This window comes from Typopeltis vanoorti, chromosome 25, assembly GCF_054136105.1.
Source record: "Typopeltis vanoorti isolate ZY-2024b chromosome 25, IOZ_Tvanoo_1.0, whole genome shotgun sequence".
Classification (NCBI taxonomy): Eukaryota; Metazoa; Arthropoda; class Arachnida; order Uropygi; family Thelyphonidae; genus Typopeltis; species Typopeltis vanoorti.
In genome coordinates, this window is record NC_143573.1 from 72,137,231 (window position 1) to 72,159,257 (window position 22,027).

Consider the following 22,027-nt stretch of genomic DNA (forward strand, 5'->3'; position numbering starts at 1 on the left):
CCTACAGTATTGTGTAATGTTGTCCAATTACGATAACACTAATTAAGCGAGCAAAAGGCACTTTATTGAACACTAATTGTGATATGTACGTCTGCACAGATTTACAGACAGTTTCCTACTAAGTTGCACTTAAAATTGATGACAAAGTGGGTGGTTGCAACAGCGAAAGTTCGGCAGCGCTATTGGATAAAAAAATTCACGCAAATATGCAACAGCCAATCATACACTGTTGCTGATTGGCTGTTGCAAATATGCAACAGCCAATCAGCAACAGCTGCCGGTCTATTTTAAGCATTAAAACAGAGCACTGTGAACAATCTCGCATCGTTTCTTCGCTTATAGGGGAATTCCATGATAACTGAAATTGGAAAATGGTGATGTACCTTCACCAAAAAGAAGGGAATTCCCCATTAATTTCAACTGTAAAAATTTAACACATAGATAAATTCACGCTATAGAGAATCTTCTTAAACAAATTAAGTTGATGGAATGTTGTTGAACGGAAACCGCATTATAGGAGGGCTGTCGCAATTTTGGCTCCGTGTTATATGGAAACCGTGTTATAAGAGTACCGCATTATAGGAGGGTTTACTGTACTTATGCTTATATACTGCTCTAATTGTTGTCATGGAGATGGAGTTAAAACTAGATAATGCGAACGTAGTGGTGCATGAGCTATGGTATTCAAAGGGAGATGGAATTGATACGAGAGAGACCGTGTGAACAAGTTTTGGCGGGAAAGAAACTGAAGGTACATAAGTGAAAAGCAAGAGTATACGTGGGATGAGCAGACCAGAAGCATTCACGATTATGCATTGAAGAGAGGAGGGGGGAGCACTCACAACAGTGCGGAGAGGCAGGGAGCACTCATGGTAGCACGGAGTAAAGTAAGAGACTGTAGTAATAGGAATTAGGTGCTGTAATTTAGATTAAGAAGAGATGAGGAGATTACTTATTAGCAACACTGAGTAAAGTAAGAGGCTGTAATAATAGGAATTAAGTGCTGTAATTAGATTAAGAAGAGATGAGGAGATAGCTTATTAGCAACACTGAGTAAAGTAAGAGGCTGTAGTAATGGGAATTAAGTGTTGTAATTAGATTAAGAAGAGATGAGGAGATAGCTATTTAGCAGCATGGAGAAAGTAAGAGGCTGTAATAATAGGAATTAAGTGCTCTAATTAGATTACATAGGATCAGGATATAAATTGGCAACTCAGAATATTGATAAGGAATTCTAAAGTTATGACGAATTTCAGAGCTTTTAAGGAAGATTAGTGAAAAGCTGATTTTATTGCAAAGTAGTAAATGAGGAACAAGTGAATTTTCTAGTGAAAGTGTGTCTACATTTGTGATGTGCTGAGATTAATGATTAAGTTATTTTAAAAAAGATTACTTTTGAAATATGTTGCTCCAGTGTGATAGTTAAGTAAAGTTTTAAGTGTGCCTCAATGAATAATATGTGCAAGGATTTATTCCGGTAAGAACAGTTGTACTTTATAGCATTTTAGAGTGAAGTTATAAGAATTAACTCCTCCTGTTAAATCCTAACATTAACTGTGGTGCTTATGCTGAAATTAACCGAAGCTAGACGATTTATAGTCTTCCCCCCTTAAAGTGATAACTACCTCTTGACTGAACTGTGTGACCAAATTTCTGACCAAAGGATAACTAGAGAATACAATTGTTAAAATATTTGCTGTGAATTTCAGCGATATTGAACTTTAGAACTATCTTTGTTTATTAGGGAGAAATTAGATTTTAAAGACTCAATGTTTGATAACAAGAGTTGAGTGCATGTTATGAGTTGTTAAACAGAGTTAATTTTGTAATATCTTGTATCCAACGTATGCTTATGTTTATATTATATAACCCTGCATTGAATGTTTTGTTTTATTGATTTCAATTTGTTGTTAGCCTAATTCTTTTTCACTGCACCGTTCATAAAATTATCGGACCTAGCGGGAACCTTAAATGTTGATGTTAAACTCGGCCTATATATAAAAAAAAATTAGACTGCTAAAGTTAATTAATAATTGATTCCACTATTTTACATAGACTAATCTGATTATAGGGTGATGCAGTATAATAGAAATTTCCCTATATTTGGCTTAGTAATCAACATACAATTAATTAACTTTAATAAGAACAATGTTAAAACAAGATGGCGGATCAAAAGACAGGATGTACTATTATTACTATGGAAGGACGATCCAACATTAGTACTTGTGACACGTGGATTTTCTTGATTTTCTTCTTTAAGCCTAGCTTTTCTTTCCAAAAAAATAGAATGTCTAGAGAACATATATTTTAGGGGGGGGTAGTACAGGACAATTATGATAGTACTCCATGAAAAAGTTACACCATTTAACTTCTGATTAACAATTTTCCTCTGAATTAATCTGTTATCTGTGAAGACTAGAGTATTATCAGATCTTACATTTTCGTCTTTTAATGTTCTTTTTTACTGTATTAATCAATCTACATCTTGGGCTTCCTCTGGGTCTTTTTCCTGCCAGCCTGGCAAAGAATACTTGTTTTGCTAATCTTTCCTCTCCCATTCTGTTTAAGTGACCATATCACCTGAGATTAGCTCTACTAACCTGAATGCTGACAATGGTAAATTCTTTCCTAATATCCTATTTTTAATGTAATATTGCCATTGATGCCATCTGTTCATTCCACTAAGTGTTCTCAGAACTCTCATATCAGAGATCTCTAGTTTTTGATCAAGTGTTTTATCTCTAACCCACCTCTTGGATCCATAAGTTAAAATTGGTTTGAACACTGTCTTGTATACAGCTAATTTACAATTTTGTCTAATTTCTTATTCCATATAAATTTATTCAGCTGACTTCCTACCATACTGACTTTACTAATTCTATTGTCTATTTCCATATTTAATTTACCATCTTTACTAAATATTATGCCTAAATAGCTGAAATATTTTACTTGTTCTATAGGTTCACCATTCAGGATACATTTGATGTTTTCAATATTTCTGCCTATTCATTGTCTTTGTCTTTTTATTGATGATTTTCCAAATTTATTACAACAGTTATTCAATTTAGTCAACAAATTTTGCAGACTTGTACCAGATTTATTCAGGAGTATAACATTATCTGCATAAAGTAAAGATCCAAGATTAACATCAATTTTGATCAATTTAATACCACTTTCCTTCATAATGTGATCCATATAGATAATAATAGTGGAGATAATGTGCATCTTTGTTGCACACCTGATTTTACCTCAGACCATCTTCCTGACTTGAAACTTAAATAAAGACTATGTATTGGTTGTAACTGAACAAACATCAGCAGAAGTAATAAAACGCTACAGTTATATGGTGCAAATGCCCCATTTACACCATATAACTATATAACTATATCATTTAGCTCTTCAAAATGATATAGTTATTATTATTATTATTATTGTTCCGGGAAACTCCAAGGAGTCGACAGACTCATCGAGGGAGGCCCTAACATCATGTCAAGAACAACTATTTAACATTCACACAGTATCTATCATACCTTGCCTTGAACTCATTCACGGTCGTAGCACCCACAACAGACTCTGGAAGCTTATTCCACTCATTTACCACTCTCCAAGTAAAGAACCTAGCTCTAACACCCTTGTCCACCATGCTCTTGCCCAGCTTCCATGCATGACTCCTAGTCCTCCCACCACCAGTCATATTTTCAAAAATATCTTCTGGATCAATCTTATAAAAACCTTTCAGTAATTTGAATGTCTCAATCATATCACCCCTCCTTCGCCTATCATCCAATTTCTGCAACCCACAAATCTTCAACCTATTCTCATAAGGTTCATTCCACAGACCTGCTATCATCTTGGTCACTCGTCTCTGGACCCTCTCCACTTCCTCCCCATCACGAAGAAACCCTGGTGCCCATAGCTGGGCAGAAGTCCAGATGGGGTCTTATCAAGGCTCGATACAGAGGAACAACAACTTGTTCGTCCCTGCATGTTAAAGTATTTTTCAGAAGCCAAGTGATTTGGTGAGCTGTTTTAGTTACTTTTGCAATGTGCCCCCAAAACTTCAACTCCCTATCCACCAACACTCCCAAATCCCTGGCCTCATCAATCTCCTGGAGTATGATTCCACCAATGCGATATACTGCTGCTATTCTTTTCACCCCAAAGTGCATAACCTTACACTTTGCCACATTAAATTGACATCCATTTTTCCTAGCCCAGTCCTCCAAACTATCCAAATCATCCTGTAAAATTTTGACATCTTGTGCACTCACAATTGCTCTACCCAACTTTGCATCATCAGCAAACAAGTGAACACTTCCTCTCAGATCCTTTCCAATATCATTGATGAACAAATTGAAAAGCAGTGGTCCAAGAACAGAGCCCTGTGGCACTCCACTAGTCACAAGACGTCTTTTAGACTCCACTCCTGAATAAACCACTCTTTGATATCTCTCCTTCAACCACCCTCTTATCCATCTCACCAACCCTATATCTATACCCATCTGCTCCAGTTTACTGATTAGGGTTACATGTGGTATCCTATCAAAGGCCTTGGCAAGGTCCAGTAGTATCACTGTAAACCCATTACCCCTATCCAGTTCAGCCGTCACTGTGTTATAAAACGTGAGCAAGTTACTGAGGCATGATCTACCCTTCACAAAACCATGTTGTCCCCCATACAATATCCCATTTTCATCTATCCAATCCTGTATTCTTTTCTTGACTAATTTCTCTAAGACCTTGACAATGATTCCTGATATGCTAATCGGTCGGTAATTTACAACAGCAGTCTTGGAACCACCTTTATGCAGTGGAACTATTTTCCCCTCTTTCCACCCACTCGGGACTAACCCAGACCCGAGACTCAAATTAAACAAAATGGTCAAGGGTACTGACAATTCTTTAGCTGCTTCTCGTACAACACGAGCTGGTATACCATCCAATCCCACAGATGTATTGACATTGAGGTTATGCAATAGACTACTCACCTCCACTTCATTAACCACAATTCCCGTATAATCTACTGGTTTATTCATTTCTGCAATGTCACCACCTGGATGATATACGTTTGCAAAGTGTTCACTCAGTAACTCAACTATCTCAACTGATTCAGTTACCTCCCTACCATCGGCATTCTTTAAAATCAATCTGCCATGTACATTTTTCCTTTTACTTGCTACATATCTAAAAAACTGTTTAGGATTCTCTTTAGCCTGCATGGCCAATGTTCTTTCGTAATCCTTTTTTGCTTTTCTTACCACACTCGTCACCCTTCTGGCCTGCGCTTTATACCGTTCATGTGCCTGCCGGTCACCCTTCTCCTTAAATTCCCTCCATAGTTGTTTCTTTTTTTGCAACTCAAGCTTAATGGTGTTATTCATCCATTTAACCCCTACTTGATTTATTATTCGGACTCTAGGTATACAGTCAGCCATTGCTTCATGCAAGCACTTCTTAACTACCTCCCATGCACTATCAACTTCTAGTCCTTGCAGTTGTACATGCCATGGCACTGAACCAATCAAACTCCTAAGCTTGTCATACTTTCCAGCCCGATAATTCCACATGTACCCTGTCTTAATTGAAAATTCTACACCTTTAGCCACCTCCCAAGTTAAGACCCTATGATCACTCTCACCGATTGGTGGCAATGTGGTCATATTTGTTACAGCCAAATCCTCAGATGTAATTACCAGGTCAAGCACTCTCTGACCCCTAGTATTTTCCATTACATGCTGTCGCAGATAGTTATCCCTTAATAACCGCATAAAATCCAGTTCCTTCCTCCCGTGTGTCCTCTCCTCACTCCAATCAATGCAACCATAGTTGAAATCTCCCATAATAATCACCCTCCTTCCACCCATTTCTTCTATTTGCTTGTGCATACTGTCACCACCATCTTTTCCATCACCTGGTCTATAGCAGCACCCAATTGTATATTTAGTTCTGCTAGCCACAATCTCACACCAAATGGCCTTAAATGTGCTCTTTTCTCTATCCTGCAATTCAACTTCTATTCTCCTTGGCTGGAGCTCATCAGCTATCATCAACAATACTCCTCCCCCCATTTTATTCTCTCTGTCATTCCTGAACATACTATACCCATCACATTCAATTCCACTAGTTATATCATCTACAGTCAGCCATGTTTCACTAATACCTATAACCTGTGGTCTGGAAGTGCCAACCATGGCCAAAAACTCTTCCGTCTTGTTCCTAATACTCCTAGCATTAGTGTACATGAATTTAAGACCCCCATTAGCCCCAACCCTACCTTGATGCCTTATATTAACTATCCCACTCTGATTTGTTGTCCTTATTAGCTCTGGCATATTATATTCATTCTTACATTCAACTGCCTCCATAAGGACTGTATCTCTACTCCCCCCCCCTAACAAATCTAGTTTCCCTGAATTTGCACATCCACTACATTCAGCAACACTTTCTCAAGTCTTCTTACACCGTAACCATTCAAATGCAAGCCATCCATCTTATATAGATCCTTTCGCCCATCAAACTCACTCCACACATCTACAAATTCCACACAACTCGTCATACATAACCCACGTATAAAGTCATTCGCAATTATAGCCCTCCTTTTAAACATTTCACTGTCATACCGTGGCAAAAGACTAATCATTCTAACTCTCTCACTCTTTTCTTTTGCTACCTCACACTATTCATTCAGGTCTTCTATCATTTCCATTTTATCTCCTTTCAAATCATTCATACCTGCCACAACAATCATTTCTTTCACCCTTTCCTTTTGCTCTCTAATAGACGCAGTTACGTCCTTTATGGTCGCACCAGGTTGGTACGATTTTGTCAAATCCTCTACTAACACACCTCGTACTAACGAGTCTCCATACAGCACTCTATCCTTCATTTTGTTCATGTTCACATTCATGTCTATTTTTCCTGTCATACCTTTTATTATTGGTTGGTTCATTCAGTCTACTTTTGTTCATGCACTCTAGCTGCTGTTTTGCTCTTTCAGTTAAATGATATATAACTATATCATTTTGAAGAGCTTTCCTCTTGGCACCTTGTCGTATGCTTTTTTCAGATCAACAAAACTTAAATACAAATCCTTGTTGTATTCCCAATATTTCTCAACTATTTGTTTTAAAGTGAAAACCTCATCCTGATAACCTCTATTTGAGGTTATCAGGATGAGAATCCAGCTTGTTTTTCACAAAACTTCCCTTCCACAATTTTTTTTATCCATTTCTAATATACTTGCATAAACCAGGAACACTCAGTATAGAAATACTTCTGTAATTCTCATTTTACTTTGCTTTTTAATTTTTCTTTTACTTTTTTATTAATGGGTACTATGAGAGCTCTGCTCCAATCATTTGGATTCGACCCTCTGTACAGGCCTTCTGAATTATGCAATACAGCTAGTGTAAAACTTTTATACCTCCATATTTGAACATTTCTGGTCAAATTTCATCTACTCCAGCTGCCATTCCACATTTCTGATTTTTGATGGCTTTTCAACTTCGAGTATGGATCCTGTTGGTAGTTTTCTACTTTTGAAAAAAGCCGATATCATGCCGACACTACTTGTTTCATTTAACAGTCCAAGTAATTACTCCAGACATCTAGAATATCTTTATCTTCAGTTTTCACGTCACCTTTATCATCTCTGATTCCTTTTACAGTAATCTTTCCTCTATTTCTAAGCTTTTTCAATAGCTTCGGAATCTTTTGCCAGCTTCCTGATATTTATTTTCTATGTTCTTACCAATGTTTTCCCATAACTTTTGTTTAGCTCCTTTTATATTGTACTTCACTTTCTTACATTTCTCTCTGTATTCTCTAAGAGCACAAACTTTCCAAGAACTTTCGATATGCTTTCTTCTTTTCCTTCACTGCCTTTTTAACTTCCTTAGTCCACCATGGAGTTCTGATTTTTATTTTTGTAGACAATATTATACTTCTAAATAAATGCGCTACTAGTCTGCAAGATTCACTGACTAAATTGAACAACTGTTGTAATAGATATGGTATCATATAACAATTATTGTTTAATTAGCCTTGTACCTGTACTGATGATGCCTGTGATACTCAGGTGAAAATTCTACGAATAAAGAATAATTTACGTGAGCTAATTCCGTTGTTATAATAGTTAGTAATATGTCTACTCACGGTATTTCCTTACTGAAACTTATAGTATGAAGGTCAGCAATAAAAAGACAAAGACAACGAAAATAGGCAGAATCATTGAAAATGTCAACTGTGTTGTGAATGGAGAACCTGTGGAATAAGTAAAACATTTCAGCTACTTAAGCACAATTTTTACTGAAGATGGTAGATTAAATATAGAAATAGACAACAGAATCAACAAAGCTGGTATGGTAGGAAGTCAATTGAATAAATTCATAGATTACAAAACGAATAAGAGAGAAATTAGTCAGAACACTAAATTAGCTGTATACAAGACAGTGTTCAAACCAGCTTTAACTTATGGATCTGAGAGCTGGGTCAGAAGTAAAACACTTGACCAAAGACTAGAGTCCGCAGATATGAGAGTCCTGAGAAAGATTAGAGGCGTGAACAGATGGCATCAATGGCAATATCATATTAGGTTATTAGGAAAGAACTTGATATTGTCATCATCTAGGAATGCATTAGCAGAGCTAATCTCAGGTGGTATGGTCACGTAAACAGAATGGGTGAGGAAAGATTACAAAACGACCCAGAGGAAGACCAAGATATAGGTGGATTGATACGGTACAAAGTGCCTTAGACGATAGAAATATAAGATCTGATAATGTTGGAGTCTTGACAAGTAACAGACTGATTTTGGAGGAAAATTGTAGATAGGAAGTTAGTAATGATGTAAATTTTTCATGTAATACTATCATACTATCAGACAAGGGGACCCAATATCACCAATCATCCTCATCACACATCTGGGAAGAACACTAGATAAGATCAAAGAAGAAGGTGGAGGTATTTCAATAAATGGCATGAGAATAAACTACCTCTGCTTTGCAGATGACATCGTCTTGATTGAAGAAGACGCAGCAAGGCTGGAACAGACATTACAAACACTATACATAGAAGGAAAAAGATATGGACTAAATGTCAACTTTGAAAAAACTGAAACAATGATATTCGGACAACAGGAGTTGCTGAACAGAGTTACGATAGACAGATTTCAACTGGAAAATGTGGAACACTTCAGATATCTTGGATGCCACATGACGCATGACTTAGACCCCAAAAAAGAGATAAAAATTAGAATAGCCAGAGCAACAACTATTTTAAAAGCTATGGCAAAATATGGAAGAGCCGAGCTATAAAGATGCAAACTAAACTGTGCATTGTAGAAACCTGTATCTTTAGCAGCATGCTCTATGGATGTGAGGCCTGGGTACTCCTGAGAGAATCTGAAAGGAGGATATTTGAGAGGAAGTGCTATAGAAAGATCTTGAGAATAAGCTGGATACAGAAAGTGAACAAATCTACAGACGAATACAACCAAAAGAAAACCTGATCCAGAAAATAATCAAAAGGAAACTACTTCTATTTGGCCATATCTGTAGAATGAATGATGAGAGAAAATTAAAAACATTGCTGTTTGGAATTGAAAGAAAGAGGAAGAACAGAGAACGTGGGCGATGACATCGTCAAATGGTGTGGAAACTCTATACACAAATTGAGTCATCTTGCACAAAACAGATGCAATGGAAGAATCATATCAAGATGGCACTAATGAAGGAGAGATAATCCTAGAAACATCTAAGAAAAAACTTTTGACTGAATTAAGGCACTATTTTCTGATAATAGATAAGACTCAACCAATTCAAGGAATATAGTCACAGGCCCACCTATTTTGAAGTCAGTAGTAAAGATGAGCAAATTATTAAGATATGATAAAGTGTGTGAACTCGATGAACTAATAGCAGAAATTATTAAACTAATCAATGACAGTTATATTGATTACATTGTAAAATTATTCAACAGAATTTGATACTGGTAAACTACCCTCTGACTGGACAAACTAAATCTTCATTGCATCGCCTAAAAAACCTAAACAAACTTGTGATGATTTTAGATTGATTAGCCTAATGGGCCAAACTCTCAAACTATTTCTAAAAGTTATTCATAACAGAACAAAAATATGATGATCTCATTAGTGAAATTCAATTTGGTTTCAGAAATGGCCTAGAAATAAGAGAAGGACTTTTCTGTTGGCGTAACCAAGCACAAAGATGTGGAGAACAACTAACTGGCTTTTATATTTGTTTTATTGATTTCGAAAATTTTTTTTTATCAGATCTAGCATAATAAACTCTTAAATCTTAGAACAGCTAGGCATAGATGATAAGGATGTTAGAATAATTAAAAACCTCTATTGGGGCCAAACTGCATCTGTCCTAACAGACAACATCAGGACAAGTAATATCAAAATTGAAGGAGGAGTGAGACAAGGATGTGTACTATCTTCACTTCTGTTTAACATCTACTCAGAAGTCTTATTTCTCAAGGCCTTAAAAGGAAGAAAGGAAGGAGTAATTATAAATGGCCAATTAATAAATAACTTAAACTATACAGATGATACTGCTTTAATTACAACAAATATTCATGATCTTCATCTACTCGTAGAGTGTGTCAACAAAGAAAGCACAGAAATGGGCCTAAAAATTAACACCAAAAAACAAAACTTATGATAATAACCAATAATCCTTCGATAACAGTTGACTTGATTCTAAATGGAAATAAAATCGAACAGGTGAACAAATTCAAATACCTGGGATCCTGGCTAAATGAAAGTTCAGACTGTGAGATGGAAATAATGCCAAGAATTGAAATTGCAAGTCAGTCCTTTATCAACATGAATCCCATTTTATGTAATGACTTAAACATTGAAATTTGAGTATGAATGATGAAGTGCTATGTAGGGTCAAGTTTACTATATGGAGTTGAAACATGTACGTTAAAGGCAAATACAATAAAAAAACTGGAAGCCTTATTTGAAATATGGATATTTAGAAGGATGCTCAAGATCCCATTGGACAGAAAAGGAAGGTGAAGAATGAAGAGGTACTTAGAAGAATAAATAAAAATCAAGAATTAATCAATATTGTGAAAAGAAGAAAAACTGTCTATTTAGGACATCGAATAAGAAACCATAAATATAACATTCTCTAGGTAATACTAGAAGAGAAAACCTGGAAGAAGAAAAAAAATCATGGCTAAACAATATAAAAAACACAGAACTCTTAATCAGAGCCGCTAAAGACAAAAGTAAATTTGCAAAGGTGTTGCTGAACTCCATTAGGAAATAGCACTTAAAGAGCATATATTATAGCAAAGCTATTAATATTATATTACTACCTAGAAATCATTGAAACTATTGTTCAACAGCCAGTCAGATTTAAGAAATGTTAAATCCATTCCTTAATTTGTGAAATATTTAAACCTGAGCGTTTTGACCATTTTGCAGCATGCATTATTTTAACTTATGTTGGAATATAGTACATACTTGTTTTTTTTTTCTTGGCTGTGAAGGAGAATTGCTATTTGCAGTGTTACTTTATAAGCATTCTGAACAAGATATTTTTGTAGTTCAATTTATTTTTGGGTTTCACTCAGCACATTGCTTAATTATTTACATTTTAACAATCTAAATTATTTTTGACTATTTTTTTTAATTTTGTATGTGTATTATATATTTTCAATAGTATCTTATCATGGATTTTTTTTTTTTTTTTTTGGTGAAATAGTATTAGGACAAGATTCTATCTGTGCTTCATAGCCAGTTGGGGTACCACTTTTTGTGGGGAAAAAGTTACGATATTCTTCATGAAGGTTATTTTCTTGATCATAAATAGTAAATAATAATATTTGGTTAACCGATCAAGTGTTGATCAATATTTTAATTAATTAACTGGACCAACTAGTTTCGCCACACTTATCTGTTGGCTTCTTCAGGGCACTAACATATAGGTTTAAACACTCTCACAATTATGCATAACTGCAAAACTGACAAGAATAAAAACTGACTCGAATAATTACAAATGAAATAGTATCGAATGTGAGTGAAACACGTATCGCGTGTACAAGATCAGCTAGCTGTTGCTGAGGAACCTTCTGTAGTTTGTATTAAAGTTCATTTCTTCCGTTTTTAAGGCTCTGATTAGGGTTTTCCATATCTCTGGCAGTATTAGGCCTTGATTTCTGTTAAGGTTCACAGTAGAACGGGCGACTGTGGCTGCTTCTTTGAACATTCTTGAATGGTAATCTTCCTCTAAGTAGGGGAAGTTGGTCCAGTTAATTAATTAAAATATTGATCAACACTTGATCGGTTAACCAAATATTATTAGTTACGATATTCTTGTTTGAAGGAAAATAAGAACTAGTGTATCACCTAATAATTAGAAATGAATTGAGCATTATTAATTTGAGTATCATACTTCATGCTGAAATGCAAGCTTTATTTTTGTATAAAACTTCTGAAACACCTGTTAGTTACATAATGTGTCTTCACATGCAGATTTCTCACAAATCCAGTACATTTTAAACCTAACTTTATGATATACTATATAAAATGAATAAAACTGTCATGGTGAATAGACGTAGAATTAATTGAATATTATTTATTTAGCGTATGGCCCACTGAATATTATTAAGATGATTAAACACTTTATCTTCATTTCTCAGTAATTTGCCAAAATTGATTTTCAAAATGATTCCCATTTACTAGAAAAGGTCATGATGCTGGTGATCACCCTCCTATTACTCCTATGAAAACTGCTTCAAAAGGAGAGTTAGATGGAGATGCATGGAGATTATATGACTACATAACAAGGCATTTTATTGCTACAGCAAGTATTATATCTTTTTATTTTTAATTTAATTGAATATATGTACATTTTAATAGAATTTATTTTCATTGGGCTATTTCCCATTACAAAGTACTTCAGTTTAAGTTAATGGGAAAAAAAATTGTCTGTCACTCAGGTGTATCCACTTTAGAAAACAGGTGAAATAAAATTTTGGTACTCATTGCTGTATGTTATGTAGCAATATATAGATAGCTTTATTTTTTGGTTCATATTTATGCTAAACATGAATTCTTTCATAATTCATCGAAAAGTCATTTTTCTTGCAGACTACTGTTTAAAAGCATTCGGTAACAATACCTAACGTTACTCAGGATTCAGACAACATATGGAAGTGATCATTGAAACGTAATATTTATTTTCTTGCATTTTATAACATTTTATGTAAGTGTAGATCCTGCTTCATTGTGCAAATAGCGATAATAACACTAGATAGATTGAAATTACAACTTTAACCATGCTACTGGCCAGGACGTATATATCGTCTGCATTTCCATGGATGCAAAGTGCATATAAAAATTGTAATACCATTGATATTACATTGAAATTTATGATGGATATGAAGCTTTTTAGGATGTGTATTTGAGCTTTAATGGCCGGTAAGGTGGTTAATATATATCTTAACTGTAAAATTTCGTTAAATTTCATCCAGCCAGAGCGGAATTACTAATACCATTTTGAAACTTCTTTACAGCTTCTTGTACTGACGATTTCTGCAAATTACGCTGTCAGAGAGTTATTATAATACATAATTTCGACACGTCGTTTCTTCTTCATCATCATCAAATTCCTGACATGTACCCTCAAGGGGTGTACAGGATATAATAGTACTACATGAAAAATTTACATCATTACTAACATCGTGTCTTTGTAGCTCCAAATAGAGCCTGCATAGTTCGGTCGGTATAAATGAAGCCCTTTAATTAGAAAGACCTGGGTTGGAATCCCATGCACGATGAGCATAATTTTTATCAGTCCTCTTCAACTGAAGGTGAGTTAGCAGGCCTAATACGGAGATGGCTGGGCTTTTCCTCTAAGTTCCATAAACACAAAATAATATAGATATGAGACAGTTATCAGACACAAAAGACAATAAGAAACCATATGTTCTATATTTATTCCCTATTAAAGTAGCATTTCTATCTCACCAATAATTAGGTTGAGGAGGATGAGGGATGAATAGCATTAATCATTAGTAGTACTATTACTATTACCACCACCACTACTACTACTATTAATAATAATAATAATACAGGGTGGCCATAAAATAACTTTCCCTCTTTGGAGACATCTGTAGCTAAAACCAATAAACGGAACGAGATCAAATTTTATATTGAGACTTTTGAAGGCATGGGGAGATGATTTTCACGAAAAAAAGATTTGGTACCAAAAGTCGCCAATGGGGGAAATTTTGGCGATGGTGGACCCGAAAACAAGCAGATAATTACATTAAAGACAGATAAAATGGAATAATAACATTTCAACGGTGTAAGCAACTGCTGTGTCACTCATTCCAGCTAGTTCCCAACTTGCATGTCTTGAAAGAGAACATAAAACGGGTTGTTATGAACATCCAATCCGACTCCTTACGCTCAGCTGTAGAGCATGTTGCACATCGGATGCAATTTGTTGTACACAGGAAAGGTCAGCACATTGAAAATCGTGTATGTGGTTCAGGAGACCCTGATTCTGATGAATGTGTCTCTCGCAAGTTGTTTTCATTTAATTATTATTATTATCATTGTAACGCGCCACATATCCAGCTGGAATGAGTGACGTGGCTGTCACTTACACCATCGAAATGTTTTTATTCCATTTTATCTGCCTTTAATATAATTATCCACTTGTTTTTGGCTCTGCCAGCGCCAAAATTTCCTGTGTACAACAAAATTTGTTGTACGCAGGAAAGGTCAGCACATTGAAAATCGTGTATGTGGTTCAGGAGACCCTGATTCTGATGAATGTGTCTCTCGCAAGTTGTTGTTTTCATTTAATTATTATTATTATCATTGTAACGCGCCACATATCCAGCTGGAATGAGTGACGTGGCTGTCGCTTACACCATCGAAATGTTTTTATTCCATTTTATCTGCCTTTAATATAATTATCCACTTGTTTTTGGCTCTGCCAGCGCCAAAATTTCCCCTATCGGTGACTTTTGGTACTTAATCTTTTTTTTTTGCAGAAATCATCTCCCCATGCCTTCGAACGTCTCAATATAAAATTTGGTCTCATTCCATTTATTGGTTTTAGCTATAGACACCTCCGAAGAGGGAAAGTTATTTAATGGCCACCTACGTCTATTGTTAATAATAATATTATTATTAATTAATCCTTTGAATTAAAGGATTTCTCAAAGTATAATAATAAAATATATAGGAATTCAGAGTAAAAATATTGGAAAACTTTAAAAAGAAATCATTCCTGAAGATTTTACAGTCCTGTCACTTATTCACTTTTGTTTCTGTTATTCCCAAACGAAGAGAAGGGCCATATGCACTTATCTCACAAAGGTCCTTGTAGGCAAGTAATTGCAGTTAATAAGGGGAGAATTAAGCTAAGTACACTGATGAGTATACATGTGGGTACATTTCTGGGTTTTGAGGAGGTGATCGATGCACCTTTTTTTTTAAAAAAAAAAAACTTAAAATGTTCTCTCAAAAAATAATAAAATGGGAATAATGAATATAAAGAATCAGAAAAAAAAAAAAAAACTTACAAAGCTTTGTGAAGCATGCTTATCTGTTGTTATTATATTTAGATGGGTAGCAGTTGAAAGTAGCATTTGAACTTCTGAAGGATACCAGTAGTCGACCACAGTTAGAAAACACAGCGCTAAAGGAAAATAGGATTGGGTTGAGTTATTTTTAATTATGGCCAATGCAACTGGCCATAAATCACTGTGTGTGTTTTTCTATGTGGGTCGCTTATTCTGTGGCAAGAAAAACCCAAGTTTCAGGGATGAAAAAATCCTTTTGTCCTCGTGTGAGACAGGCTAATTCACATTCAGGTGAAATGCCCTGATAAAGGCTCTTGGCAGCCTTGATAAAAGTAGGATGCTGAAGTCCTTTTCAGCAGTTTCATTAAATGACGTGTAGAATTTTTCTATTCTCAGTTTCTGTAGTTTTGTAGATAAGTTTAGAATCGATGATCTTTTTTTTTTATACATTCGTACCCAGATTTTTTGTCATTTTCTATTTTCCACATGAGATGTTTCTTAAAGGTGATTTTTCTGTTTTGGAGTTTTTGAGTTGACAATGTGGTTTTATAACATGTTACCAGAAGTTCAATGTCTTTTCACATGTAAATATCTGCCAAGTGAATATGCTTTGACCAAATCGACATTTTTGTATTTCATACCTTCTTTTCAACAATAGCATTTGGGTTGAAATTCAAACATTTCAACTTAATAAATGGTGTTTAAGTATTATATATAAACAAGGGAAGTGAAAGCTTCATTGCTAATATCTAAAAGAACATCTATTATGAACTATAATGGAAGAAATCATGAGTTTGTGGATAAAATATTTCAAAAAGTACATTTTCCCCACTTCTGGGTAACATCAATTAGTTGCTGACATATGCCAATCAACACTAACATAAAATTTCACAAAAGTGGTTGCCTTTTGTGAAACTGAATAGATTTACTCTTGATATACTGTATTTGTTTAAATGCAAGCACAAGCACTGTGAATTCTGGCAAATGCGATTATTAAGTGCGAAATACAAGCCTTCAGAAATATATTGGTGATAATTGATGCAGTTTTCCTACAGGTTGTGCCAATATTAATTACAGTCCACTTATATCAAGTTCAGACTTCTACAAGGAAACATTGCCCATCCATCAAACAGTTGAATTTTAAAAGCTTAATATTAGAATCGTTTTTACTCATTCCATGTTTTGAAATGTGTGCTTCTAACACTTTCAGCCAAGAGATTCAGGTGAAACCTGAATGCCTCTTAGCTGAAAGTGTTAGTGACTAATAATGTATTATTAGTCTCGTGGTGGATTATGGACAAATTAGTCATTTTTCACACTGGATTTACTTCTCTACCATCTCCTGTGGTTCGCCTTATATAAACCATGTGGATATCTTGTGTGCACACGTTTATAATTCATTTCTGAGCTGCAACCGTCCTTGAAGGAAATAAACGATGTGCTCTGCCCTTGGATTTTACAGACCTTCAAACATGGGATAAAAGGCTTATTCCCATTCTGATACCATAATGTTATATTGTGGTGTTATGCTGTGTACTTATAAGGTCATAAAGGAACTCGTCACTATGACCAAATTTAAAGTTTTTTTTTTATTAAATACTCCCAGTAACGTAAGAGGAATGTACGTGTTTGAATCATTTATCTCTATCGCAGTTTTTGTTTCTTAAAAATAAAACTGATTATTCTTGATTAGATTACTTTCAAGTCATTAATTTGGAAAGAAAAATTTCCTCTGCCTATAGTTTCAGTCTTATTTAGAAAACCGATGGCAAGCAGTTCAAAGAAATGGCAGCTTGAATGAATACCAACTCATCAAAACTGGTGTTCCTCAAGGCTCAGGTCTAGATAAAAGTAAAGAGTCTTGAGGTTTTTTTTTTTATTATCTGTATATATAAATGACCTCTGTTGAATGGAACTAAAAGGAAACCTAATATACTGATAATACGGCAATAATTTTCTCATCAAGCGACATGCTGACCTTAAAAGGCTTAATGAGGAATCTGATTTATTAAGCCTGCATACATGATTCAGTAAAAACAAAATCAAAATTAGCATTCAGAAAACTAAATTTATTCTATTTGAACTGAAGGGTAGAGAATTAGTCCTGTCAATTAAATATTATACCACTTCCTTTGACCCCAGAAGTGACTGCGAAGCTACTCAGTGGGGTCTACAGTTACCAGTATCTGGGCATACATGTAGATCATAATATAAATATAGGCTGTTACAACTGAATTAAGGTACATTGTATAGAAGGCGTAATATTAAATGCATAGTATCTCACATTTTTACACACAATATTATGCACTGGTATACTAAAGAATTTGGTGTGGAATTTGTACCTGAGAGGAGCATACAAAAATTTCCTTGGCAAATTGCCAAGGAAATTAGTAATCTATTGAAGGAAATTTAGTAATCTACACAACAGAATACTAAAGAATATCTTCATGTTTAATTACACTGCAGTTAACTGACCTCATTGACCTGCAACGTACCCTCAGGCAAGATGGTCTAATTTTCCAAATACCTCAGGAAAAAAGTAACCTGGAGCGACATTTCACATTCCTTGCACAATATTCTTTAATTCTCTTAACTCGGAATGAGAAGTTGGAAGCAACCTTTAAGAAAGACAGGATTAAGACTATTTCTTGGATTTATAAATGACACTGAAACATTGCTTTCTTTTATCTAGATAAAAGAAATATTAATGAAATATTAAAGAAATACTATACGAGGAATACTATACGATTTAAGAAATAAATACAAGGCTAATCTTCTTGAATGGCAGGCAGTCTCAAGTAGAGTAATGTGGGCAAATATGAGAATGGGGAACTGGACAATGAGACTTATTTGTGCCTATGGTCTCACAGAAGGTTCTACTAAGGTAGAAGTGGAGGAATTTTTTGAGGCTTTAGAAAAAGGAACTGACACAATGAAAAATGAAAAGTTGGTCCTTGTTGGGGATCTAAATAGCAGAGTAGGAAATGATTGTGAGACATACAAAAATATTTTGGGAAAATTTGGAGAAAAGAGCAAAGCTAATAATAATGGCAAATATCTGTTGGATTTCTGCTCAGGACATGGACTGGTCATTACTAACACCATGTTCCAACATAAAAATGTGCACAAATTCACATGGAGAGAAGAGGCTAGGAATAAGAAAAGTCTCATTGACTATGTTATTGTTGATAGTGATGTTTTCTCCCTGGTGCAGGACACCAGAGTGTACAGAGGATTTGAAATTGGAAGTGATCACTATTTAGTCTTGAGCAGGATAAAATTGAATTTCATATTGAAAAGAATAACATGTAAGAAAGTTTTAAAGCGAATAAAAGTTGAGCAGCTCTCAGATGTGAACTGTAGACTAAAATACACAAAGATTATTGAAGAAAAAATGAAAGAGTTTGAGAACAGGAATCAAACCTTGGGGGATTCAGTGGCAAACTCTGAAGAAAACATTGATTGATTCTGCCAGAGAGGCATGTGCTGAGGTTGTTTGTAAGGATAAAAAAATCAGAACTCCCTGGTGGACACAAGAAGTTAAAGAGGCAGTGAAGGAAAAGAAGAAAGCATACCAAAAGTTCCTGGCAAATAGGTCAGCTTGTGCTCTTAGAGAATATAGAGACAAATGCAAGAATGCTAAACACTGTGTAAAACTAGCTAAACAAAAGTCATGGGAGGACTTTGGCAAGAATATAGAAAATAAATATCAAGAAGGTGGCAAAATATTCTGGAGGTTGTTGAAGAAACTTAAGAATGGAGGAAAGAGTGCTGTAAAAGGAATTAGAGATGATAAAGGTGACATGAAAACGGGAGAAAAAGATATCCTTGAAGTATCGAGTAATTACTTTGAAAAACTGCTAAATGAAACAAGCAGTGATGACAGTACAGTGGTAAAAAACACTGACCAGGCATGCAGTCAGGAATACATATCCATACTTGAAGTAGAAAAAGCCATCAAAGGCTTGAAATGTGGAAAGGCAGCAGGAGTAGATGATATTCGACCAGAAATGCTGAAGTATGGTGCTATAAGAGTATTACAGTGGCTGCACTGCATAGTTCAGAAAGCCTGGACAGAGGGACGAATTCCCGATGATTGGAGTAGAGCTCTCATAGTACCCATATATAAAAAGGGAAATAAAACTGCATGTGAGAATTACAGAGGTATTTCCCTACTGAGTGTTCCTGGCAAGATCTATGCAAGTATACTTGAGAAACGGTTGAGAAGAATTGTGGAAGAAAAGCTTGGTGAAGAACAAGCTGGATTCAGGCCAAATAGAGGCTGTCAGGATCAGATCTTCACTTTACGACAAATAGTCGAGAAAGCATGGGAATATAACAAAGATCTGTATTTAAGTTTTGTCGATCTGGAAAAGGCATATGACAAGGTGCCAAGAGAGAAGCTATTCAATACGCTGCAGTTATATGGTGTGAATGGGGCATTATACCAAGCAATACTTAGTCTTTATTTGAGTTGTAAGTCAGCAGTCAGAATTGAAGGAAGTACAGGAAGATGGTTTAATGTTAAATCTGGTGTGAGACAAGGATGTACATTATCCCCTCTGTTATTCATTATCTATATGGATCACATTATGAAGGAAAGTGGTATTAAACATGATATCAAAATTGGAGATGTTAATGTCAGCTCTTTGCTTTATGCGGATGATGTTATACTTCTAAATAAATCTGCTACAAGTCTGCAAGATTCTCTGACTAAATTGAATAGCTGTTGTAATAGATATGGTATGAAGGTCAGCAATAAAAAGACAAAGACAATGAAAATAGGCAGAATCATTGAAAATGTCAACTCTGTTGTGAATGGAGAACCTGTGCAACAAGTAAAACATTTCAGCTATTTAGGCACGATTTTTACTGAAGATGGTAAATTAAATATAGAAATAGACAACAGAATCAGTAAAGCTGGTATGGTGGGAAGTCAATTGAATAAATTCATATGGAATAAGAGAGAAATTAGTCGGAACACTAAATTAGCTGTATACAAGACAGTGTTCAAACCAGTTTTAACTTATGGATCTGAGAGCTGGGTCAGAAGTAAAACACTTGACCAAAGACTAGAGACCACAGATATGAGAGTCCTGAGAAAGATTATAGGCGTGAACAGATGGCATCAATGGCAATATCATATTAAAAACGAGGATATTAGGAAAGAACTTGACATTGTCAGCATCCAGGAATGCGTTAGCAGAGCTAATCTCAGGTGGTATGGTCACTTAAATAGAATGGGCGAGGAAAGATTAGCAAAACAAATGTTCTCTGCCAGGGTGGCAGCAAAACGACCCAGAGGAAGGCCAAGATATAGGTGGATTGATACGATACAAAGTGCTTTAGACGATAGAAATATAAGATCTGATAATGTTGGAGTCTTGACAAGTAACAGACTGATTTGGAGGAAAATTGTAGATAGGAAATTAATAATGATGTAATTTTTTTCATGTAGTACTATCATATCCTGTACACCCCTTGAGGGTACATGGCAGGAATTTGATGATGATGACGATGAGAAATACTAAACACTAATGGATTTCAGAGTAGTTTCCAAATACTCCATGTGAATATATATATACATTCAAGGGGAAGTGAAGAGTGGTGAAGCTCAGTATATAACCTCACACACTGAAATGCTAACCTCACCTTCTGGTCCATTCTGGCAACCGGGTATGGGAGCTATAACTCTAATAGAGCAAATACTGTTAGAACTGCCTGTCCAGAGCTATTTTGTAGCACTAGACTTTTCCAGCAAAAGGCTAGTAACCTGTCCTTGGGGAATTTCATTTACTTTCAAGTTTCAGCCAAAGAAAAGCCAGACTGTCAGGGGAAATGACCATGATTCAAGAAAAAGGTAAATGAAACTGGAAGAAGGAATATATAATGAAAATCGCAACTTGGAATGTAAGGAGCATTGCACATAAAGAAGAGGAACTTGATGAACAACTAAACTAAGTCACTGTAAAGATATGTATACATAATAACAGAAACAAAGAAAAAGGAAAAAGGTACCAAACAAACCAATAACTATATACAATCTAGCACGAGCTCTATTGCTAGAGTCGAGCATTCTTTTTTGGCCATGAAGAGAATATATACATTATAGAAAAGACAATCACAGGAAAGGCTGTGTGGCCTCAGCTTAATCGTGATTGACAAGACATTGATGATGAAACTGAAGGAAAAAACTTCCTTTTATGATGATGTGCTAACACAATTCCTAAGGAAAAACAGGAGATTGGGACTTGTGTATAAATAAGTAAATAAAATGTGTTATTTCAGCCTTTCTTTGATTCATTCTGTAAAAATTAATAATTTTCCAAGTGATTAGTTTTTTTCTGATTTCTGTGCATATGCACAGAAATCAGAAAAAAATGGTGTATTTAAAAATCTTATCAAAATTAAGATTATCCGTGTCTGTCTCACTCTAGTATTTGCCAGT

The 22,027-nt window shown here is 35.2% G+C and overlaps 1 protein-coding gene across 1 annotated transcript in view; it reads left to right on the top strand.

Annotated features, from left to right (window-relative positions):
- Top3beta (DNA topoisomerase 3-beta) overlaps nt 1–22,027 on the top strand; it is a 233,460-nt gene that overhangs the window by 117,936 nt on the left and 93,497 nt on the right. The window contains exon 9 of the mRNA XM_090414786.1: nt 12,722–12,842. Coding sequence (XP_090270912.1) covers nt 12,722–12,842 — 121 coding nt within the window. The remainder of the gene's footprint in view (nt 1–12,721; nt 12,843–22,027) is intronic.